The 27,009-nt window shown below is 38.5% G+C and overlaps 1 protein-coding gene across 4 annotated transcripts in view; it reads right to left on the bottom strand.

Moving 5' to 3' along the window:
- NSMCE2 (NSE2 (MMS21) homolog, SMC5-SMC6 complex SUMO ligase) overlaps positions 1-27,009 on the bottom strand; it is a 225,840-nt gene that overhangs the window by 121,921 nt on the left and 76,910 nt on the right. For 3 of the 4 annotated variants that reach the window (XM_081258685.1, XM_081258687.1, XM_081258684.1), the window contains exon 4: positions 26,509-26,662. In XM_081258685.1, coding sequence (XP_081114811.1) covers positions 26,509-26,662 — 154 coding nt within the window. Of the gene's footprint in view, positions 1-25,083; positions 25,372-26,508; positions 26,663-27,009 lie in introns of those variants that run through there. The other variant, XM_081258686.1, reaches the window with a different exon arrangement.

The raw sequence follows: 27,009 nt of genomic DNA, 5'->3' as shown, positions 1-27,009 counted from the left end.
CTGAATGGCACAATCCATCTTGTCAAGTAATGTCGGAAAATTAATGAATCCGACTTGGTACAACTTAAGCTTGTTTTTTTGCAATGATTTTCATGGCAGTCTGATGTTTTCGATCAGAAAAGCCCAAGCATCTAAAACAAAACCTCCATGACATGTTATTAATTCTTTATAAAATAAAGTAAGTCCTTAACCACAGGAGAATTCTGAGAATCTGGCTTTTCCAGAAAGCCCAAGAAAAATACTTTAGTTTCACCATTCTCAAATTCATTTGACTTTGAAACAAAATAAACATATTACTCTATTTAATATCTTGCACAAGCGAATTCACAAGAATGAAATGTGTTCAGAGTTCCTAGAAAAAAATGTAGCAATACAGGCTGCCAACTTGTTCAATGTCAAGCTCTAGGCAGTATAGCCGCACTAGCAGTAAATGACTCAGTGAGTCACGCTTAAGCTATTTTTGCTTTTAAAGTACTGCCAGGCACTGTGTTAATATTCAACCCAGAGTAAATTTAGCCCAACAAGAAAACAAGTGTTTCCATGGTTGCTTCTTCACAGTGTTTATGGTATATATGCAGCCATTAGGCACAGGAATCTAGCCAGATAAATTAAGTAGGAATGCTCATCTTTCATTTATAGCCAGGCTTTGGAACACTGGAAACGCTAAATGCAACTTAGGCTGTTCTTTCGTCTCATTCTGTCTATCTGCCTCTCCAGACCCCTAATAGCCAACTACACAGAAAGGATACTGTTCATGATTCATTTAAAAGTTTGTACCATTAAAGTACCTTTAGTGGATTGTTGTTCATGGGTTTTATTTGGCTCCTTGTTGTTTATAAATAAACAACAAGGACCTACTGTATAGCACAGGGAACTATATTCAATATCTTGTAATATTTTATTTGAGTCACAACCACTTACATGTCTCTGATGGTGTAGCCACAGGGGACTAAAGTGCTTTAAAAGTATCTAGCAAAACCAGCAGGAAATGTGGACTACAAATACCAAATGGAATCATTATACAGTATCATGTACAGTGAATGGTCAGAGTCTGGTAATATGAACACTCACAGGGTGTTTAAAGAATACTGGCTGTTCTAATTCGAAAAGATACATGCACCCCAATGTTCATAGCAGCGCTATTAACAACAGTCAAAATATGGAAGCAACCTACGTGTCCATCGACAGATGAATGGATAAAGAAGATGTGGTATATATACACAACGTAATATTACTCAGCCATAAAAAAGAATAAAATAATGCCATTTGAAGCAACATGAATGGACCTGGAGATTATCATAGTAAGTGAAGGAAGTCAGAGAGAGAGAGACTAATGTCCTATGATATCACTTATGTGTGGAATCTTAAAAAATGATACAAATGAACTTATTTACCAACAGAAACAGACTCACAGATACAGAAAACAAACTTATGGTTACCAAAGGGGAAAGTGGGGGGAGGGATAAATTAGGAGTTTAGGATTAACAGATACGCACCACTGTATATGATATAAATAAACAACAAGGACCTGCTGTATAGCACAGGGAACCATATTCAATATCTTGTAATAACCTATAATGGAAAGAATCTGAAATTCTCATTCTGAGAAATGAATGGCTAATATCTGACTGATCTAAAAAAAATCTCAGTTTTTCAGAATATGCTATTTCTATTGCAAATGCACATGGAGTTCTTACACTTGAATAGCACAGTGACTACGAAGTAGATGCCAGGACCTTCCCCTAATTAAATCCACCTGTCTATTTATAGCTGTTAGAATCCTCAGCTTTATCTACAGAATCTACGCTGCAGTCCTATACCATGGTTAGCTATTCTGCTCAGCAAAGAAATATTACAGCTAGCTATCCCAGCCCAGGTTTTCAAAGTAGGATGCATGCACCCCAGTATGCAAACTCTTAGAACTTTTATTTAAAATTAACTGTTGTCTAAAAAATGAGGGGAAAAAAAACTTTGTTTCACTAATAATGTATATACCGACATTATGCAGACCGTGTATTAAAAATGAATGAACAAAATATCAGGAGGTGTATGCTCCTCCGGATGGGGGGGAACAATCAGAAATATGTGGAGACCACTGCTTTCATGAACACAGCCGCCTGAAGGACACAACCTTCTCTTCTTCATGTTATATCCCAGTAGATGTTTGTTTGTTTGTTATATTTAAATGGTCACCGGCACAAAGAAAGTATAGTGGAAAAGCCTAGGTCAGAAAGCAACTGGAGAAGACAGAGAAATGGTAATCCGAGCAAGGCAAGTCTGGAAAACAGCCACACAAAGCACCCAGTAAGGACAGCACTGGGCACAACGACAGTCCCTTTGAGTCAAAAAGCTGACCAGTTAGGTCTGGCTTGTGTGAATGGCATCTTAATTCCCACGGAAAGCATCTAGCACAAGGCTTGACATATAGTAGATGCTTAGTAAGTCTCTGTGGAATAAACAGATAAATTATAAAACTGTATCCCTACAAAACACCTCATTTGAAACCCATGTATTCTAAAGCTCTGTATTTGTTACCTCTCTGTTTACTGTATAGGTAACTTTCACAATCTAAAAGCCTAAGGGACGAAAAACAATTTATCAGAATTTCTTGCTTCCTGACAACCTTGATCACCGATTTCACTAACGCTACCAATACCAGGGATCCTACTTATCTGTACTTGAAAGTTCCATATTAAGAGGAATAGAAACAGTAACTAAACCTTTACAGTAGGAGCATACTAACATTTACGCAGAGGCAAAGATGGGGAGGGATGAAGAGTTGAAGCATGAGATTTTCGGGGCAGTGAAATTATTCTTTATGATATCATAATGGTGGATACAAGACATTATGCATTAGTCAAAAACCCACCGACCATTTGATCCAGTAGTTCTACTTCTAGGTGTAAAGACTTGAAAGCAGGAATTATAATAGATATTTGTATACCAACGTTCATTAGTAGCATTACAGCCCTGCAGTGGAAACGACCCCGGTGTTTATTGATGGATGCATGGATAAACAAAATGTGGTATATACAGGCCATGGAATCTTATTCAGCCTTAAAAAGGGATGAAATTCTGTTACATGCTACAACATGGACCATGAAGACACTGTGCTAAGTGAAATAAGCCAGGCACAAAAAAGACAAGTATTACATAATTCTACTTATACGAGGTACCTAAAACAGTCAAATACACAGAGACAGAAAGCAGAACAGTGGTTACCAGTGGTTAGGGGTGGGGATGGGAACATTTAATGGCTATAGTTTCATTATGGGATAGTGACCAGGTGCCAGAGATGGATAGTTGTGATGGCTGCACAACAAGGTGAATGCACTTAACGCCATTGAACTGTATGCTGAAAAAATGTTGGAACGATAGGTTTCATGTTATACATATTCTACCATCGAATCCCCGCAAAGAACAATACAAAGAGTGAATTCTAATGTAAATGGTGGACTTTAGCTGACAGTAATGTATTAATATCGGTTCATCAACTGTAACTGACAGACCACACAAATATGCAAGACGTTAAAAATCGCAGCTGTGGGGGCAAGGCAAAAATCTCTGTACTATGTGCTCAGTTTCTCTGTAACCCTAAATCTGCTCTTTAAAAAAAAAGTCTATTGATTAAAAAGAAAAATCTAAACAAATGACGTTGCTCTGTGGCAAACTCCTTTCTTTCATGTTGTGCCCTGCACTGACTCCCCAGTGATCTGTTTCCTTATCCAGGACCCTTAGTCCCTTTGTCTGGACCCTGGACCCCCGCCACTCAGCCTCTTTGCCTGGTTCCAGCCTCCTTTTCTGCCAATTCTGATCTCACCCCTTTAACGTTCATGTATTTCCTGGTGTCCTAGAGGCCCAGATTCCGGGTTCTCTTGTTCCCATGGGCCCTGGATGCTAATACGGTTTCCCAGTTTGTCTACCTTGCTCTGACCTATGACTTGTCTTGACCTCACTGTCTGTGTATATTCTGGCTGGAAGTGACCGGGCTACTACTGACCCTTGGTACTCTAAACCTTGATATAGTTCCCTAATTCTGTCTACCAACCTTGTGTTTATCTGGCTATCAAGCCCAGCCCAGCCTAATGGTAATTAAATATGAAGAGTGCTTGGGGGTATGATATTGGTACGAAATGAAAATATTCAAAAACATTTTTTAAAACTAGAAATAAAAATGTTCTTTATTCAGCGTAAAATGCTTCTCTATTAAACTCTTAGGGGCAGATCTTTATTCTACCTTCTAATTTCCTGCTTTAATTCTATGGTCAAAGGGTATCCTAAATGTAAAGCAAGAATTGCAAACTTAAAGGGCTACCAAGGAAACATAGTTAAAGTGTACCAGAGATAAGACAAGGGAATGGTCAGAATAGTGATTGAGAAGCACAGAGACAGAGAATAGAGGCAGAGACAGAGACAAGAAAGGGGGCAGCATGAGTGCCTTATGTAGACTCTACTGTTTAAGACACTGAGTTTGAGCCAAACCAGTCCATAAAATGTTTATTTATCAAAATACCAGAGAGAAACTTAGGCCTGGGAAGGATATGGGCATTCAAATCACATTTCAGAATGGTGAACCCTTTGGCCAAGTGAGGATGCCATTAATAACAGGACTAGTTTCATTACACTGTTGGGATGGAGACAACCCTGTGAAGGCTGAAAAGACATTCTTCTAAGGCCTGATGCATTTTGCTGCCAGTGTTCTCAAGAAAGAAAATTGTATGGATGTGAATAAAGGCTTAAAAAGAAAAAAGAGCACAAACGTCTCAGATTTCTTTTTCATAAAGGGGTTTACTCTTTTAAAGCCAAATACTTAAGTTCTCTTCTTTCCTATCCTCATTTTATAAAAGGGAACTGAACTATGACCAGTTGTTATCATTTACTGCCAAAAGCAATTTTTGGATCAGAAAATATTATTACACTTTGATCCCAGAAGTTTTAAAAACAGATTAGAGAATGTTCTTCACTTTGAGTCCATGACATGAGACAAATGGAACAAAGTCTCTGCTTGCCTACCCTGAGCATTTGAAATGAGCAGATGAATTAGAAAAAGGCACACATTCCTCCGGGCACATGGGGCACATGCTTTGGAGATTAGAACACAGACCGGTATTTAGCCACCCCTTGCCACCTCAGCCAGGCGCTTTTGTATAGTGTGTAATAAACTGTACAGCTGTATACAACAAACCTCTCCCATCCCACCGTTAGAAATGTTATTTTAATAAAGGAATTAGTTTGATTCCGTGAGTCAGTACTTTCTAGCCCGCTGTGTCTCTGTATCTGATCAACAATCCCCAACTTCCCAACTATCTAAGCTGTCAAAATAATTCATTCCCTGGCAATGACTTTCAATGGTTTGATACTGAACCACTTATCCGAATCCTTCCCTGCCTCAACCTTCAGCCTGGCTAACAACTTCACTGCCCACTCTACTCTTCTCACCTTGCTGCCTGGGGGGTGCACGTGATAAGCTCGTTAAGAACTAGGCCTCCCTGCCCAGCTACCCGGCTCTCATGGCCTTGGCTCTGCAGGGGCAGCCCATTAGCTCAGCCAAGTCCCTGAGCTTCTCCATTACCCAAGAAAGGCATCTTTTATGAGATCCTTCCTACCTACCTCACCTAGCTCTGCAGAGTAGACCCAGAAAGGCTCTCTCTAGGGCTCCTAGGAAATAAGTCATAAAATCCTATTGGTATCTTTAGGCGAATTTGTGTTAGCTTCTCTGACAAGGTAAAAGCCAGTACTAGTAAATAGGCTGGGTTTGAGTACTGAGAATGAGTTGTATATGTAGTAACAGACACCTGTCATGTTAATTAGAATATTTAACACAAAGGCAGGAAATAGTATAAAATAAATTACATAAATAGCTAGATTCGGCCCACTTAGGATAACATTCATAGAGCACTGTGACATGTAACTAACTGAGGGGGAAAACAACGCAAAGATGCATGAAAGAATGAGTGTATTTTTCATGCCAAAACTTGGGATACGTGGTCTGACAAGTATATGTCAGTGGAATAGAACATCAGAAAGTAGAACTCTCCTAAAAGTTAAGGAACATAGTCAATGAAAATATAAGATTATTCAAAACTGCAAAGAGTTGCTAACGTATGGGAGATAGACAGAAATGTTCTAAAGGATAACAAACAATATGAAGCAGAATAAGAGCAGTTTCCCTGGGTTATGTACCTGGCAAAGACCAAAAGGTTTAATAACACCTGAGTCGGCTAGTATGTTGGAAATGGGCTCTCCCATACATTTTTGATGGGAATTTAAATTAATATAATCTTTATGAAGGGCAATTTGTCCTCCAGAGTAAAATTTTTTTTATTTATATATTCTTTGACTCAGCAACTTCCCAGGATTTATCTTACAGATACAGACCTACTTGTGTGGAATTTTGTATACATAAGGATATCCACTGCAGTAATGTCGGTAACAAAGAACAATTATCCCCACCACCAGGGGACTGGTTAAAAATTACGAGCTGCTATGTAGCCATTAAAAAGAATGAGGAAGCCCTAATGTACTGATATGGAAGAATATCCAAAATCTATTAAGTGAGGAAAAAAAGAAAAAAAGCAAACTAGAACAGCGTGTCCAATATGCTACCATCAATATACACTCACACGGATACACACACTTCTAACACTTCTAATGCAAAAGATTAGATGCAATAGTAACTGCCTCTCAGGAAGGCAAAGACCCTTCTTTTCACCACACAGTCTTTTGTACTTTGTCTATTTTACACTATGTGCATATATCACCTAATCAAAAGATAAAAACAGTCAAAAAGGCCAGGAATATATATGTATATAGTGCATAGAAAAAAGAGACAATCTCGGGCAGCAGTGGTCATCAAAGCTTTCCCACAGAAGGCACTGTAGTGAAATCAGCCTGACGGGGAGTGGCTACGTGAGGCTGCGGAGGTTTCCAGGAGGACAGACTGGAGAGGCAGAAAGGAACGAGAGGAAACCATTTTTTCTCTGCAAAGAGAAGGTGGATCAGAAAGAGAGACTAACAGTATACAGACACCGAATGCTACCCCCTTTCCCACACTTCTTCTATAATACTTCTCTCTGAATAGGTCATGTGTGTGATTATATAATATAATCCATTCAGTTACTGAATGTCTACTATGAGCCAGGAACTATCCTAGATGCTGAGGACACGAAAATTGATGAGACTCAGTCCTTGATCTCAGTAAGCTCTCTATCTGATGAAACTGCAAGTCACAGAGTAGAATTCCATAGAGAAAAACCTGATTAGCATGTATCCAAGAGCAATCATCTATCCATTCTACATCATGCGGTGATAATAATGCTGGTGATGAAAACAACAGCTAACACATGTAACATTTACTGTGTGCAAAACACTGTTCTAAGTGACTTTCATATATTAATTCATTTAATCTTCACAACAACCCTATGAAGTGGATATACTCTTGTTATACCATTTTAAAAGACAGAGAAACTGAGGCACAAAGAGTTTTTTTTGTTTTTAACTTATCCATAGTTACACAGTTAGTGAGGGGCTAAACCCAGACTTGAACTCAAAAAGTGTGACTCTAGAACTAAGCTATGAACTACTATTAGCGAACCTGAAAGAATAAGTGTCGATCTCAGAATAATAATACGATCTCACATATATCTGCATAGGACTTTGCAGTTTACAAAATACTTTCATGTGTTATCTCATTTTCAATATATAGTAGCCCTGGGATACATTCTCTTTGAAATGAACACACATTCCAGCTATTAAAATAAATGAAATAATAAAAGCTATTTTAAATTCTTAAAATTCTCATCACTGAAAATAACTGTGGTAGTAGAAAAGTTTCAAAGAATTCTATACGAATTCATCACGTGGTCAGGTTCAAGTTAGTATTAGTCAAGCATCACTGCTTTCATAGGACAAGGCAATGAGAGACTAGACAATGGGATTTCTGTATTTTAAGTGCCATTTAAACAGTGAAATACTGGCTCTGATTTACTAAAATAAAATTATGATTCTTAGAGTCTATTATTAATTATACAGTTATGTTGACCACTTTGGCAATTGGTATATGTTTAGATATTGTACTATTCAATTAGCATTAAATGAAATGCATTTTTTAACATGGCGGGATTCTGACTTAGAGGCCTTCAGTCATAACCCCAATAAAATGCATTTTAATCAATCCTCCTCAAAATAGTTTAAATTGTTTAAATAGAACAAACTAGAACAGAAAGTTTGAAAAGCAAATTTACTTGTCAAATTTAGGAAAGGAAATCCCCAATTAATTTCTACCAACTTAGCTCTTAAATAGATCCAGACATGCTTGTAGGAAGTACCAGTCCCCTTTACTCAATGGGGGTTTCCTTACTTTTGTTAATTTTGGATTTCCTTGTCAGCAGGGACACACGATATTTATTTCTACTTTTCCAATCAATATATAAGTAAAGTGAGCACTACTCAGTGAGAATGAAGTGTGCATAGCCCTTATAAAGTAAAATAAATATTCTCTACTCAGTTTTCCAACCAAGGTACACAAATATCGGATGAAAGAAAATTAAGCCTCGGCACAACTGGAGGGAAAAAAAAAATTGCCAGCCATCTTCCCAGCACAATGTTTTCTACAGAGTCTTTCTACAGTATTATCGCATGCTCTTTAATATTTGCCACTTTAAAAGGCTCTCTTTAATTAAATAATTACTTTCTTGGGAAAACACAACTCAATCCTAAATTGAATAGGATTCTCACCTCTCCACTTAAATTCTACCTCCTCTTCAAAGTCTTGTTCAAAACTCATTTTCTCCATGAAGCCATCACCCTCTGGTTTCAAAGCTCTCTCCCTTCTCAGGTATTAATTATATGAATCACATATCCTGGCAGTTGATCATTTGCCTCCTGTTCTTTTTCTAACTCGGCGCCACGCAGTTTATATTTCTCTCATGGCACTTATTACTTTGCTTTGAACCACTGTGATTTTAAGTATCTGTTTCTCTGCTCCACTAAAAGGACAAAGTCACAGCACAGCCAGTTGTGTGCACTATCTTTGATTAAAACCCAGTCCTCGACACGTCAATAATAAATGCTTGTTGGATTGAATGGATATAAATTTTGCCCATTTTGTAAGAATACAAACTTCTTGAAACCAAAGAATATGCCACATTTCTTTTTTCTCTATTCCTAGATACCTGGCCTAATGCCAGGTACTAAATAGCCATTTTCGAACATAAATTTGTTGAATGTATAATCAACATATACCACGTAAGTAAACCAGTTGTAATTAAATTTTACTTATGCTAAATTATCTCTTCAGTTGCTTTGATATCTGAACAAACATGCCCCTGATCAAAGGGATGACTCAAAAAAGTGAGGTTACTTCAATTACCCCTTATTTTGAGGGTTGCATATTGAGAAGAGAGGTTAGTAACACACACACACACACACAAACACACACACAGTGAAAACATGGCCACAGTACTTTCTATCCCCTCCCATTAAGAAGCAGCGTCCACTCTCCCATCCCTTGAATCTGGGCTGCCTGGCGATTGCTTTGACTAATAGCCTAGCAAAAGTTACACTGTGCAATTTCCAAGCGGAGACCTCAAGAGATCCTCTGCTTGTGCTCATATCTCCCTTCTACCACTCTGTGGACAAACCTGAACTAATCTGCGGGAGGATGAGATTGCATGAAGCAGGGACAAGCTGTGCTAACTGAGGGTGCCCTAGACCAAGAAGCCCCAAGTCAACCAGGCAGCTGGCCGCAGCTGTGTGAGTGAGCCCAGCCAGACCAGCAGCAGAGTCACCTAGATAGGCCCAGTCCAAGTGGCCAATCCACAGTATCAGGATCCAAATGAATGGTTTGTCAAGTCACTAAGTTCTGGGGTGGCTCATTCCACAACAAAAGCTGACTGAGAGCTGGAAACCCAGCACCATTTTTTAAAACTGAACGCTTACGTGGTGTCACAATGCCGCTTGCTATTCCACAGCAGTTTTGAACTTTAGAGTCAATGCAAATCATTTCTATATGTTTAATTATAATTGAATAAAATATCCCAATTATGACTAAAGCACAATTTCTAAATAAAAAGTAATTGATTGATTAGTAATTAGTAATTAGTAATCAATTAGTAATTGATTGATTGAAAAGTAAATGATTGATTTAAAAACATCTATTATCTAATAAATGAATACAACTCATCTCCATCCCCTCATGTACCATGAGAATTTTTTTAAAAAAACTACACAATGGGGCTTCCCTGGTGGCACAGTGGTTGAGAGTCCACCTGCCAATGCGGGGGACACGGGTTCGTGCCCCGGTCTGGGAAGATCCCACATGCCGCGGAGCGGCTGGGCCTGTGAGCCATGGCCGTTGAGCCTGCGCGTCCGGGGCCTGTGCTCCACAACAGGAGAGGCCACAACAGTGAGAGGCCCGTGTACCGCAAAACAAAAAACAAAACAAAAACAAAAAACTACACAATGTGTTTCTTGCTTCAAAATTGGATAAAAATCTTTATTTTTAAACACCCCTATCTGGGAGGGGCAAAAGAAGCAGTGAAGCAAACTCTTAATCAATACTACCAACAAGAAGGAAAAACACAGAAAATCAAAAGCAATGGCTAATTCTGCCCCCCAATCTTATTAGATTATGGAATTTAGTTTATGAATTTTGAAATACAAAAAATATGAATAATTTTCGGTTCAGGACTGAGAAGTTTGTGCATCCTTGGTAACAGGAAATTCAATTAAAGTAAGAAAACGATACTTAGAAGAGATACTCTTTCTCCCTTTAATGTTTTTGGCCCATATGCCCCTTGGTCCTCCTCTCAGCCACCAGAGCATGCCTTGCTGGCTCCTCCTTTTCTTCCTCTCCTTGACTCTCTTGGACTCCTCCCCCTGCATGGGTCACCTACTCCCACAGCTCCAGCTGTTGCTCAGGAACGTGTGAAGAGTCTCTCTCCTCCTCTCCTTAGCCCCGGTCTAACACAAGCGCTTTCCTCATTTCCAACCATTTGTTGAAGATCTATGCCAAAACTCAGGCCCTTAAACTCAATATACTTGACAATTGAGTCTTCCTCCCCACCTGAAGACCAGCTCTTCCATGAGACATCTTGCTGCTTTTCATGGTATTATCTTTTCCCCAGTTACCCAAACCAGAAACCTCAGAGCCATCTTCAACTCCTTATTCTCTTACGTCTATTATTGTTTTAAACAAGTGGACAAGTCCTAAAGATTTTACTTCCACTACACCTCCTGCGTTTGATGTCTTTTCCAATTGCCCCACTGTAATTCAGAATGTCATCAGGGGGCTTGCCTGGTGGCTCAGTGGTTAAGAGTCCGCCTGCCAATGCAGGGGACGTGGGCTTGGGCCCTGGTCCGGGAAGATCCCACATGCCACGGAGCAACTAACCCCGTGCGCCACAATTACTGAGCCTGCGCTCTAGAGCCCATACCACTGAAGCCTGTGCTCCGTAACAAGAGAAGCCACCACAGCGAGCAGCCCGCGCTCCACAACAAAGAGTAGCCCCCGCTCACCGCAACTAGAGAAAGCCCGTGCACAGCAATGAAGACTCAACGCAGCCAAAAAAAGAAAGAAAAAAGAATGCCATCAGTACTGAACTGGACCACTGTAACAAGACCTCTTCCCACCCCAATTTACCCTATATACCACAACCAGACTTATCTTCTTACAGTTGGAATATAATCAGATGGCTCACCTAATGAAAAACTTAATGCGCCTAACCCTAACCCTAACCCATGACTTACTAATTAAACTATTCTATTTAAGGCAACAAGTAACTCCATAAATCAGCCCCAACTTACCCTTGTAACCTTATGTCCCAGGTACTTATGCTCTAACTGGATTACTTGCTGGTAATCATGTCCTGTGCCTTTTTCCACTTCTGTTCATGGCTTACAGTATTTTCCTACCCAGTAATGGTAATCACAATACATATGCAATATTTATACTGCTTTAACATTTAATATTATATTATAAAGCATTTTCTTAACGTTTCATTTTTTAGATAAGTGATTTCCCTAAATCTCTTGATGGTTTCCAAGTTTTCCTATTGAATATCACTGAGAAATATCTTTGCATAAAAGAATTTGCTTTGGGGGGTTATTTTATTAGAATTAATTCCCCAAAGTACAATGACCAGAAAAACATTTAAAAGAGTCTCACTATGTATTCTGTCCCTTTAATATTCAGTTGATTATAGTTATCTTAAATTATTATTGTATTATCAAAGCTTAAGCTTGATCCTCAGATACAGTTGGTATATCTTATAACTACGTTGTTGGGATTTATAACCTATAATTTTAACACGCTTCTCCCAACCCTCTGCCCCGTCGGGGCCTCCACCTCTCCTCCAACTTCAAACTCTAGTCTCCAGCTCGCGCAATTACCAGAATTCAGCTGTAGGCCAACGGCCATCATAGCAAAACCAGAATAGCTTACTGCTTCTCAAAGCCTGGAATTCTGAAAACATAATAATATACTTTCTATTTTTAGAGGTGGGGTCCTGGGGGAACTTGCTATTCAAGTCAAATGAGTCAGTCAAGATGAGAAAGTTAATATATTTCAGTCAGTTTGTCTGTGCTGGCATGCACCATCGCCTAAAGCAGTGAACACAGAATATTTTATTTTAAAGGACAGTATGCATACACGTTCAAATATCAGAGTATAAATAGGCTATTTCAGTATTGGTTTCCATTTTGCACACTATCTAAACAAAACAATCAGCCTATTTCAAAGCCGCTATAAACTTTACTTCAAATTCCTCTCTTGCCAAATAATCTCACATGCTAACCTTCCTAATCTTTGCTATTAGATATCCCTCTCCAGATTAAAGCTTCTTTAAAGGTCTCACATGATACCTGTGCACTTACTCTACCATGGGGAAGACTCCAAGAAGTCAGTGATATCTGTATTAAGGCAGAAGGGTAGACTTTGTTGTAACCAAGTGAAGGGAGAGGTGGATAATAAGCAGAATATTCCATGAAGAGATCTAGTGAATGTGAAAGTCTGGAGGTGAAAGAGAACACAATACTTTCTGGGGACTGCAAGTGTTTAGATCAAAGGGCTATAGAGGCAAGTGGCGAAAAAGTAGAGCAAAACAAAACAAAACAACCTGGTTGCAAAAAGGGCCTTTATTCTAGGAGGGTTGGGGGAGCCTCTGAAAGACCACATGGTGGACAACCATGGCCAGATCTATACTTTAGAATGATGAATCACTCTGGCAGAAACTGACAAGAGGCCAGTCTGGAGCAGGGAGCAGGTAGGCTGAGAGGAAAATGGGAAACTGAGCAGTAGTAGCAGTGGGAGCAGAAAGAAATGGAGAAGGGCTTGGTAGAGGGTTCTAGGAACGGGACTAGACAGCATAGCTTGCGAACTGGCTGACGATTCTTACTCATCCCTGTGCAGGGATAATTTTCTGCTTCTGCTTTTGGTTGATGTAAAATAAAACCACTGTCCTCGAAAGCAGAAGGAAAATATACCTAAATAAGCAACTACTATATCTTCTTGACTCTATACTACTATCGAACGTAAGAAGCATCATCAACTTAATGTTTTATGTGTGGGTGGAAAAATCAACGCTATCACGTGGACAGGAGAGATGGAGGTTACTAAGCCTGATGGTTGGGGGAAGGAATTAAAAAGTCTTGAGTCTAACTTGTAAGTTTCCTGCTTTATGCAGTTGAAGTCAACGAATAGTATCCCCCCTAGGGAAAGAAGAAGGAAGTACCTTCCACCAGTAAGCAGCCAGTGGTCAAACTGGGCAAGGAAGGTTGCCAGAAAGTCTGGGAACACCTCCAGCCAACTGGCAGCCACACTTTGTACTTAAGAGCATGGTTGTTGCCCAGATCTACCAAAGCAACCTTGATGGAAAGGGACACAGCGCCTTACCCTATCCTCTCATTCCCAAGACTAGTGTGCATCAAAGGATCTGTCGTGGAATATCTGTCCCACGGAGAGGAAAAAAGCTTCCATAAACTAAGTTTTAACCCCCCTTTGCAATCCTTCAATCATTCCCCAAATATACATGAAGCACTGGTTCCATGCCAGGTGCTGTCCTAGGCGCTGCGGACAGTACCAATCACCGTGGACAAGTGCTGCTCTCGCTCAGGTGACATTCCAACCAAATGCAAACTGCATGATGAAGACTAAGCACCCCATACTAAAGAAAACTGATTAATTTATCTGACCTGGAAAACTTTATTATTTTATTTAAAAAAATAAACTGACTACATTTATTTGGGAAAGCTCTACTCAGTACCTTTCATCACCCCCCTCCACCCCGCCTCTCATTTCCTCTCCAAGTTCTTTGAGTCAAGTCCTAGGACCCTGTGATCTCAAGTGACCAGTATCCTTTTTCTCTCACTCCCCAAGACATTAATTACTTGCCTGTGGTCCTGGTGCCTAGCCCAGTGTTCTGCGTAACAGAGGTGCTAGTTCACTAAAAAATATAATTTGAAATAAGTCAGCAGGTGATTAAAAAAAGCTAAATAGCCAGGTTCAAACACAAAGCAGATCCTCTGCAGTTAAATGTACAGTGTATCTGTAAAAGAATCCCTATAGTAAAGACTCATGCAGGGCACAGTCATAAAAGCTGCAGCTCCTTTTCATCTGCTCCATTATGTCCACTCACAATGAATATATTTCACCAGACGCAGCGTGGTTCATTATGTGACTAGGGCTGTTCCTGACACTTCACTCCCTGCCTCCCTAACAAGAAAAGGCTGCCAAAACCAATATTGTACTGAAAAATGATTTGTTACCTTATCAACATTTTTTCGTTCACACCCTTGTCAATGACAGAACATTCTTTAACTACTTGACAGCCTATTTTATCCTTCACTACAATCTCTTTAACACTTTTACGAAATGACTAAAACACTCTGAGCTTGTTTCCTTGCACTTGAGGATTTATGGCAACTGCTAATGATGTATAAAATGTATAACTTTGGAAATAGAAATTATTAAAGTTATGCCTTTAAGCAAGTTAAAAAAGATTAGGAAATTAATATTTGGGAGAGTATATTACAGTTTATAAAACACTTTCACTTTTCATTTTAAAATATCTGGTTTAATCCCTGTACAACTCTGTGGGCTAGGAAGCATTATTATTATTATATGACCTACACTTTACAGAAATGTAAAATTCTATTGATTTGATCAAAAATACAAACTATTATTTGGTTGAGCCAGAATCTGAATGTATATTTTCTGATTCCAAATTTCAGGATCTTCCTATGGGTTGGACAGTCTCTGCCCTTAACATTGTTATCAATGGAGCTGATTAAATACATGACTTTAAAAAGTTATCAAGAAAATGGATTTCATGACTAATATTAACAAATACAAGGCAAATAACTCTGAAGATTAACAAATACAAGGCAAATAACTCAAGGAAAATTCTTGAATATAACAAAAATATGAAAATATGATCGTTAAGGCTATTAATTATGCATATGAATCAACAACTTCATTTTAGAGCCATTAAGATGTGTACCGTATCCACATAAACACTGTAAAGTGAGTAGATGCTAACTAGGTGCCAAAGACCAGAATGTAAGCTCCATAGGCACAGGGACTTGTCTATTTCCTCCACTGTTACATTCCCATCATACTCAATAAACACTGGTTGAACGAATGAATGTGAAGTACAACATGGAGTACAAAAATGAAGCTCTGAGATATAGAATTATAAAGTTAGTTTCCATTCAAACCCAAGACACCAAGTACAATTTAATTTATTAGATAATTACTGAGTTATTTATATGTGCCTATATCTATGCTGTGTAATTTTTTTTTTTTTTTTTTTTTTTTTTTTTTGCTGTATGCGGGCCTCTCACTGTTGTGGCCTCTCCTGTTGTGGAGCACAGGCTCCGGACGCGCAGGCCCAGCGGCCATGGCTCACGGGCCCAGCCGCCCTGCGGCATGTGGGATCTTCCCGGACCGGGGCATGAACCCGTGTCCCCTGCATCGGCAGGCAGACTCTCAACCACTGCGCCACCAGGGAAGCCCCTGTCAGTTTCTTTTTTAAAGTTTCTGAAACTTTATTAAGTGAGAGCTGAAGTCTAATGAAGATGAGATACAGTAAGTCATCCTTAGATACTTAAAATGTGTTAAAGTAAAATATATTGAGTGAACTTTCAGATACAATTGAAGAAATATTGTCAGTAATCTTTGTGTTAAAAAAAAATCCTGCATAAAGAGAGAAGTGTTGGGTGACTTTAGATTTACCAATGTCACCATAATATTTTTTCAAAAGGGGATGAAAAAAAAGTTGTGATATTAAATATTGCCAAATTTCACATCAGTCCCCAGGAAAATTCTACAAAGGACTATGAAAAAGATGATTTAATAAATCACTTAAGAAGCTGATCATCAATATAAACAAACATACAGGCATAAGGAATAAATTCTCATAGACTAACGTAATAAGATAGGATTACTGACTAGATCAAAAGAAACTTACAAATACTGGGAAAGTATCTTAATTTTCAGTAATTCATGTAAGTATACATGTAGGGGAGGAAAACTTTTCTTCTTCCCTTCTAGGTTCTTTGACTGGTCTAATAACTAAGTTGACATAAGACAGATTAGCAGGAGAAAAACAAATTTAATTTTGTATGTACGGAATCTATAAAAATAAGACTCAAAGAAGGGACCAAAGCAGGCAGCTTTTATACCTTTTAGACAAGGAAACAATAGATCTGTGAGAAACTGACAAGTAAAAGGGGTTTGGGCTTGGGGTAGCAAGTTAGTGAAGGAGTAACAAGGTGTTTTTACACAACTTTCTTGGCCCTAAATTCCCTATCTCTGGTGAGAAGGATGCCTTCTACCTCTGGTATAGGGAGGGTACCCTTCAAATGGGAGATTTATTTCCTGCTTCCAGGGATGGGCAAAGGAAGTCAGCATGTCCGTCTTCCCCTGGTTGTTTCTTAAGTAACTTTAATTTAAAATAATCAATGGAATATTACTCAGCCACAAAAAAGAACAAAATAATGCCACCTGCAGCAGCATGGATGGACCCAGACATCTTCATACTAAGTAAAGCAAGTCAGACAGAGAAAGACAAACATCATATAATACCACTCATACATGGAATCTAATTTTTAAAAAAATGATACAAATGAACTTATTTACAAAACAGAAACAGTCTGTCAGTTTCTTATAAGTTAAATGCATATTCACCATAGGAGCCAGCAGTCCCATGCCTGGATATTTATCTAAGAGAAATTAAAACTTATATTCACATAAAAGCCTGTACATGAATGCTTATAACTGCTTTATTCATAATGGCCCCAAGCTGGAAACCACTGAAATGTCCTTCAACTGATGACTGGATAGATGAACAGATGAACTATGGTACATCTATATGATGGAATACTACTCAGCAACGCAATGCAACAACAAACTGTGGACGAAACTCAAATGCATTCTGCTCGGTGAAAAAAAGCCACTTACAAGGCTATACCCTGTATGATTCCGTGTATGCAACATTCTGGAAAAGTAAAAACTATATGGAGAAAAGGAAAAAAAAAACACAGTGGTTGCCAGGGGCTGGGATGGGGTGGGTGTCAACTACAGATGGGTACACATTACATACTAATCTAACGACTATAACATGTCAATCTTCCAGCCTCAGGGACTAATAACTTGACAGGACAAGACAATTCTTTTCTTAAGCATTATGTGCATTGTCCCCAGGACATTTACTCCTATTCTCGGTTCGGGCTGCTTTCTGGGCACGGATGGCATCACACTCTCTCAAAATAAGCCACCAGGAGAGAAACACCCATAGTTCACAGTCTGTTTAAACTTGCTGCTGACTCATTTCTCCCTTGATAAACTGAATCTTTCTTCCCTAATAACTTTAATTATAGCCATCTCTCATTCTAAAGCTTCCCAGTTTCCTCGGAGATGTACTTGTTATCCATGTGACCTCCTGACTGTGAGACACTGGGTAAATATGTCACCTCCAGGATTCAGTCTGCTAAAAACAGAACCTGCATTTTTCACACATTCCTCTCCCGCACGTGGATGTCACAAAGATTAAAAGAGATGATGTACGTGCATGGGATTACTGCCGTTATGCTTGAAATACATTTCCTGGAATTTGTTCTAAACTTGTGGTGCAATAAATATCCTATTCCTCTCTCCCTAGCACGGCAACTGTTCACACCGGAAATGGCATTCTTAGGCACTATTTACTGGGATCTGGAAAAGGAGGACTTAGTTTCAAGTCTCACTCTGTAACTTACTTTGTGACCTTGGCCAAACCACTTGCCTTTTGAGTCACACTTCTTTATCTATAAAATGGGCTTCAGCTACTACGTGTTTCTCTAGGGGCTACCTTGAAGGCAACATCAAGCACATACAAAGTACTATATAATGCCTGAGATGATTCTTACTCCCTGATCTCTAAATGGAAGTGACTAAGCAAGAGATTCTCTCTCAGCCAGATGAAACAGATTCCATCAGTGTCATGAGAGGACATCAATGTAGATCTATAATCTGGGAGACCCAAACTCTTCACTACTCAGGAGTCCTAGGACACATCAATTTTTAGAGATGCATGAAATGCTTGAATTGAGAGCAGAGAAAAAACATGAAAGTGTTTTCAAGAGTTGGTGTGGTATATAAGGTAAAGAACATGAACTTTGGTGTCACCTAAACCTGGGTTTGAATTTCAGCACTTAGGATCTTAGGGAAGTTATATTACCTCTCTTCGCATATTTTCTAATTTACAAAATGGGTACAGTTCTCTTGTAGAGTTGTGAGAAATAAACAATAATGTATATACAGTATGCAAATACCATACCCTTTGTGAGAAATAATAATGTATATAAAGTATGCAAATTCCATACCCCTTCCATAGGTAGGCCCTCCAACAATGCCTGTACGTTATTCATTAATCCAACAAGCACTGATTAAATACCGTACATAGTAGGCACTATACTGGTTATTACTTCTAATATTACTATTTTCCAAAAGGACCAGGGAAAATCTAGAGTGAAGGCGGAGCCAATGGGCATCTTTATGGTTTATTACAATGCACACGTAGAAAAGCCAATTTTTCACTACCAAAGAGCTCCCTGATAGCTTAATGCCCTGACTAAAACTCTACCACAACAGAATCAATCTAACGTGAATTAATTTTTTTCTTCACTAATTATTTATTTGGTACCTCAAATCTGCTTTAAGATGTAAAAATTCCTAGGAAATAACAACTTTATGAAACAGAAGAGAGAGGATAGTTACACCTCTTCCCAATACTCTCTCTCTACCCTTGGCATCTCCTGTCTTCTGGTTCCACTGTTTACTAGCTTTGTAACCTTGGGCATATCACTTAATCTCTCTGAAGCTGCTTCATCATGAAGATGGGAATGGTAGCACTTAGCTACCACTTACATAAGTAAAGACCTACAGGAAAGAGAAACCGTAGGGGGTGGGAAACACCAAGAAAGCAGAAGGGAGGAGAGAGCCACAAAAGAATCAGACTGAATGACTCAAAGAGGAAGAGGGGGCTTCCCTGGTGGCGCAGTGGTTGAGAGTCCGCCTGCTGATGCAGGGGACACGGGTTCGTGCCCCGGTCCGGGAAGATCCCACATGCCACGGAGCGGCTGGGCCCGTGAGCCATGGCCGCTGAGCCTGCACGTCTGGAGCCTGTGCTCCGCAGTGGGAGAGGCCACAACAGTGAGAGGCCCGCGTACCACAAACAAACAAAAAAAAAAAAAAAAAAAAAAAAGAGGAAGAGGGAGAGAGGCAAATACACAAAGAATGAAACATCAGCGTACGGATAAATTTCACTCAAGGAGCATGAGTCCTCAGGCCAGGGATGCAATACAGCCTGAAAAAGTCAATCTCTGTTGTGAAACTTACGACTTTTTAGCATTTCTCAGCAATTAATGGTCATCCAGCAAATGAATGGTGATGGTGTCATCAACATCAAAGAAAAAAATGAAGATCAACTGAGGGCCACAGAGATGATAAAAATGTCTACAGAAGAGCCAGCAAACTTAAATTTTTATAAATTTACTTAAATGTTCTAAAGCAATCACACTAAAAGTGAGCATCAATTCCTGAGCATTATGCTGCTATGGTGTTAAAATCTATGTATTACTACATATACTATACATTTCACCCACATTATCACTATAATGGGCTATAAGCACAAAGTCATGTATGTTGTCTTGTCTGAGTAATTTAAAAAATAAAGAATTTTCAAAGACAATACAAGTTGTTAACCTTTGCTGCTGCTTTTAGATCCCAACTCTATACATGCTAATTTTCTTCCTCTTCTTTTCTTCTTTGCTGATGACACAGTATTGAAGGGAAAAGAAGTTTTATCATCAGACTACCTTAACTAGATTCTGACCCTCTTTTTCTAGTTGAATAATTCTGTTCTGTAAATATTACCTAAGCTCTGATTAGATGAGGAACAAAAGAAACATAGAGATGAATAAGAAACTGTTCCTGCCTTAAAGGGTCTTGGGCTTTGGTTAACTGCCAGCCAGCAACACACGTTGTTTGGATGGACAGTTATGCTGTACAACAAAGAAATTTACAGGTTGAAGGGGATCAGGATTAAGTCAGGTTGATCAACACCTGGCGTAGTTTAAATGCATCCAACGGATTTCTAGGCACAACCCTTTTCCCTGTTGGCACCACCACCTTTGTTTCTTCCTCATCTCTTTCCTTCCAGGCTTCAAAACTCACACACAACTTCCCAATCTTCAAAGATGCTAATCTTCTCTATACCTCCACTGCTCACCTGCAACTGGGTTAGGGACTCCCATACCTGGCCCCTCACCATAAAATCTCCACCTGCTTTTCAAGAGAATCCACTGGGTTTCTACTCCACATTCCCAAATGACATCAAATGCACATTCTGGCCTTACTCTGAAGTGTGCTGAAGCAAAACCATCCCTTTCTCTGAAGAAATCATAATCTACTGTTAATTGGCCAAATTAATGCTGATGTCCCTCATTAAGTGCATAACAAGGCACTGAAAAATGGTATTATGAGAAGGCAAAATCAAAGATCGCAAACTGAGTTTGCACAGTGTTTTTAAAATTTAGTAACTGAAAAATAATCAGCTAAGCTTTTGGGTTTTCCAAAAGAACCTGAAGATCTGGCAACACTGGGTCCACCCTCACTCACAGGCACAGGTGGCAGGGGTCTCCTTTAAATACAGCCTAAGCTCTCAAGTATATGACAGCTCTCCTGACGACGCTTGTGACCATCAAGGATCTGTGCTATACATACCATGTGCCTGGACCTCAAGGAATACAGCAGTAGGCAAAACACGGAAGTGCCTACCCGATGGAACTACACTGCGGCTTTGAATAGATACTGAAGGAAGGGGTAAGCAACCCATAAGGAACAGTAAAGTAAAGGTATTCTATTGTTCCTAAGAACTCCCTATCTAACGGGCTCCTTGAGTGAATCCTTTTGTGAAGTGAATGGCCACTTCCTATTTTATCAGTTTTGAGAGCTATAATGAGCATGTTTCAAGTGAAGGTACATAGATATTTTGTGAACCCATATAATTACAAGATTACAGTGTAAATTCCTGTGAACCCATATAATTACAAGATTACAGTGTAAATTCCTATGTCTGTATAGATATATCCGGATACAAATATCATTATCACTGAAATTGATTTCTGAGTTTCACTCATGGATTCAAATATCTCTGTATCTTATATTCTGCATATCTCCTATATGACCTAAATATACTGTTAAATTTGTGGTGAACATCTTCAGATTAGCACATTTGCATTAAAAAAAGACATGCTCTTATAACATTTAAAGGTACCATCAAAATTACATTTCATATTCATTTATTTTAATACTAAAGATCTCAGATTCACAGTAAATTCTATTTTGAACACAAAGTGAAGCCCTTAAACTGTAAGGGTTTCTAAGTATGAATTATTGTCAAATGCCCTCAATTTCTGCCTTGATGACCTACCCTAAAGCTTCTGATGCCTGCTAATCATATAATGGGTAAATGAATAAAGGATGCCAAAAAGATTACTTGACGACTTGAGAAAGTGTCTGTAGAGAGGTGTCTGCACATTCTAATTAAGTTCTCCTGATGTTAAAATTGCAGGAGACCATGAGTTGTAATAGTGTAAACTGTTTAGGCAAAAGAGGCAAGGAAGAGAGAACATTATGTGAACACATTGGTCAGATAAATGAAAATTATTTCACGTAACAAAGTCTGGTTCTGTCTGCCCTAAACCAAGTCATATTGTTTATTTTACAACTTGGGTTAGTAAGAACATGATTACCATTTAGGGAAATAGTTTTCTGTGAAATTATTCCCCAGCTCATTCATCATCACCACCACCAAGTATAAAAATTATCTTCAATCACAATCTTGATTTACATGACTCCAAGAATTAGAACTAAGAAAAATGGGTGGCATTGGTAGGGAGACCAGGCTACTTACCTATTAAGTGACTCAAACCCAGGTCTTCTGGCTGCTAAACTCATATTCTTTCCACTATGCTGTACTAGCTCTTTCTCAATAATAACTTAAGTCTAAAGTAAGCTTTCAGAGTTTGCAAAGATCTGCTATCTCATTTAATCTTGGTAATAATCCTGTGAAGTTGGGGCAACATAATATCTCTAATACAGAGGACACTGGGTACCCAGGAATAAAATAATGTGTGCAACTGAAGTATGTGACCTTTAGAGTAAGCATATTCTTAAACGAGTACAATGCATCTGTTACCCTTATATTCTAGGGATGGTAAATACCAGGTATCTGTACTGCTCCTCTTTCTTTTCCACAGTAATCCTCCAGCACACTCTTTTCTGCTAGGCCCGAACCCAGCCTCAGAATCTTTTTGAACACACAGTTCCAGGCAGCCCCTATCAACTGACACAGATAACATCTGCATTCCTATTCTGACTCTCTCCATTAGGGCTCACATTATATAATATGGTGGAATATATAATATTCTATAACATCTTACGGAAAAACCCAAAGGAACTTTTTGGCCAACCCAATATTTGTTTTTGACATTTTGTCTTTGCTTTTGATTGGATATTTGTTTTAATGGCTCTCACATTATTTCACATTTGTATATATTGTCTTCTCCAGGTACCGGGACTCTACCTTATTTTGATCTCAGAGCACCAGCTACAATGATTCATACACAGCAGGCACACAAGGTGTTCTGAACATAACTGAGACACATGCATGGTATTTATGAAAAAAATCTGAAGTTAAAACAACAGCAACAAAAACCTTCCCTTGTTTCTGATTTTAATTTAGGCCAGGAGTTGGTAAACTTTTTCAGTGAAGAGCCAGATAGTAAATATAAGTTTTGTGGGCCAAATGGTCTCTGATGTAACAACTCACCTCTGCCATTATAGTGTAAAGCACCCACAGACAACATGTAAATGAATGAGTGTGTCTATATTCCAACAAAAATTTATTTATGAACACTGAAATCTGAATTTTATATAATTTTCACATGTCACATATTATTCTTCTCTTGACATTTTCCTCCAACAATTAAAAAATATTAAAAGAAACCATTCTTAGCTAGCAGGCCACAGAAAAAGAGGGGGTAGGCTGGATTTGGCCGACGGGCCATAATTTACTGATCCCTGGCCTAAATCTGTGGTTTTCAAAGTGAGAACTTCAGGTGGTCTGCAAGATCCTTTCAGCAAGTCCAACTACCTGTATGTGAAGCCAGATTTTCTTTGTATGCTTCAACCAAAACAGTGTACAACAGACTGACTGCAGAAGCAAATATGAGGATCCAGCTGCCTTCCATTAAGCCAGAAATTGAAGAGATTTGCAAAAATGGAAAACAATGTCAACCTTCTCACTAATTTTTCTTTGTTTGGAAAATATATGAACGTTATGTCATAATGTTCTTTGTATTAACATGTAATGGGCATATGATTGATTTTTTGAAGTGGATTAATATTTTTTAAATTCCTCAGTTTTGATTTCGAATTAGATGCCAACAGCTATAACCCATGGAAACAAAAGCTGTCTGGGGGGTCCTCAGTAAACTGTCAGATGTAAGGGGATCTTGAGACCAGACAGTCTGAGAACCGGCTGCTGAGCTACAGCGGGGTGAATGGATTCCTGCCGGCAGGGCCGCCTAGGCCAAATGGGAGCACGTCCTCAGGTCAGGGCACCTGGCAGACGGCCTCATTTCAATCTCCTTCTCGACTTCCCCCACCTGAGAGTTTCCTGGCATTTCTTTCATTAAATCCTGATTTGGTAAAATTTAATCCCATGCAATTTATGTCCTTGTAGAATAAATCTGGTGAAAATGTGGGGTGATTTTCATGAAAGAACTCTTCGGCTATGTGCAGACCATAAAAACGCTTTAGCCTTTGTCAAAATAGATAACTAGATGCAAGTATCTCTCCCTGGCTTGTCTTTTCCAATTTTTTTTTTTAATTACTATTCTAATTCTTTGCCTTCAGAACATCTCTCAAAATAAACAGATTCACTGGCTTCTTTATAAATCATAGTCCCTTTGACTTGGCTCCACAAAAATTGTAGGAGTCCGGTGCTAATCAGCATCCTCACTGGTGTTAAATCTAAAGAAATGAAATCCAGTAGGCATGGTGCAAGTTTAATTGATAGTGCTAATAATAATGCACAAAAAAAATCACATTTTGCAAGTAAAGTATACGCATCTTATAGGGCATCTTAAGAAAGTATTAATTATTTTGCTTGTTCTCCCATTTGAGACTTTAAAACTTTTTAAAAGACTACTTTAGAAGAAATAAAAGGGAAAGCTGTCTTAATTCTAGTGTTATCATATGTAAGGAAACCTTACATAAGGGAGCTCTTCTTTCAATATAAGTTTACTTTGTCGTAAGTTTTAACTGTCTAGACAAATGATGTATACTGCTGGCCTGGGGAAACCTCTCCCTCACCCCCCATTTTAGAGAGAATTAAAGAAACAGTAACTGTAATTCCAATAATAATCATTTTGTTGAATTATATATTCTTAATTAGAAAGTGTTTTCACGTGAGTATATGATTCTAAAGATCTTTATAGTTTTCTCTTATGGAATAGTAACTTTGTAAACAATAACAAAGTGGGAAGAAATTTCTATTTTTGGATATTTGTCCTTTAATCTGTATTATAAAATATCGAAAAACATCAAGAATTATGATCAGATGGATGCTAAATCTGCCATAATTCATGATTACTGGTTCCAAGTAGAAAAATAAAATACATTTGGCTATTTTGACCAAGACCAAAACTTCAATTCCCTAGCATCTTAAGACCAGAAAGGCACTAACAAATTATTACCTGTTTGGGGGATTATTACCCATTTGGGGGAACAGTGCAAACTCTATTCGGGAGATTTTGGTAGCTGTGCTGTTCAATGAAGAACAAAAAAACGGATTTAAAATGTGGGAAAAAGTGCTTACTGTTTAAATCTACAGTAAAAGCAAAAGTCTCATCATGATTGCAAAACATTCCAAATTGTGAAACTTAAGTTATTTGTAAAATAGACAAAAGTAAAGCAGCTTCCTCAGTCATTTTTTGAGATCTCAGCATCAATTTAAAGAAAATGCTTATATTTAAAAGAAAGCCTATTTCAAAATATGAATCCCTATACTAAGTACAAATATGAACACGAAGTAAAATTATATCTTATATCATGCATTCCTGTTCCATGTGTATGCACAAATGAAGGTGATATGAAACTAAAGTTTTAAAAAAACTTTATTTGCCTCAATTCTTTAAGGAATAAAAGAGCCTCAAACCTAAAAGAAAGAACAACAGTTGATGCTAGTGTAAAAACAATAAAATTACATAAAATTGTTACGTGGACTATATGAAAAAAGAGGGGGAAAAAAGGACGTATGTACTTCACTGTATAGAAAATATATATTTCTGCCAACACTGTCTACAAGACTTTTTGGGTACAACTAATAATTTTTTCCACTCTCATTTTTAAATCAAAATTATGTTCATTAAAAACCTGAGTATAATAAAGTTTCTTAGGAAGGCAACAAATCTAAAGCTCACGTGGAATTTATACTACCACCAAGATAGAAGGGATCAGGAGAATTCTGGTCTCATATTTGAGAAGACACTGCTCCTGCTACTCTAAAACAGCAAAACTAGAATCAAGGTATGGTTGTTTTAAAGCTTGGCACAGCAGCTTAAAATGTGAAAACACACCACCATTATTTTAATAAAACGGCTCTCAGTTTTATTTTCCCAATTCCCCTCCCCAGCAGTGGGACAATAACAGTGTAACTTTCTCTACCTGCTGGGGAATTTTCTTAGCACTTTGTGGAAACTGTTGGTTTTCAGAAATGGACAGGCTGATGTGAACCAAAGTTAGACAAAATACAGAATTGCAACAACAATAAAAAAGCCATTTAGAAAGAGGATCAAGCCAAGCAGATAAGCGAACTCTATAAAATCAGATTTCTGGGACTGTTCATCCAGTCAGTTCCCTAATTTCAAAAAGCCAAACCAAAGCAAAGCATGCTGACTTACATTGCTTCTTCAGTTCTTTCAGCTGTTGTTTAAATTGTGCAAATTTCTCATTATTTTGAAAGTCTGCATCGGAATTCTTATTCTGTAAAGCCAAAAACTTCTTCTCCACTAATAATTTTAGATCGGGTATTTCTCCTGGACGTTCTGCTTTTACCTGAGGAAGACAATAAAATTACTTAAGTTAAATGTTAACAATGACACAGTCTTGTAACAGTATTTCTCTCTCATCTCATTCAAATAAAACTACAATGAGGTAGAAAACAGAATTCCCCCCAACAGAGAACCAGAGACGCTGTGACTTGTTCCAGATCAGACTGCTAGTGAACAGCAGAGGGAATCATTCATCCCATCCCACAGTTTGCTTTCTTAAGCTATGCCTTCACTGCCCTGCTAGCTTGCTGTGTCCAGACAACTACTGGGGAAAAATTTCACACCAGTGCAACTGTGTCCTCCATCTTCAACAGAACTTGAACATGATGGCTCCTTCCTTTTACTTAGGTC

Source organism: Mesoplodon bidens (assembly GCF_964165515.1).
Source record: "Mesoplodon bidens genome assembly, chromosome: 16".
NCBI classification, from domain to species: Eukaryota; Metazoa; Chordata; class Mammalia; order Artiodactyla; family Ziphiidae; genus Mesoplodon; species Mesoplodon bidens.
This window is presented reverse-complemented; position numbering and strand designations above follow the sequence as displayed.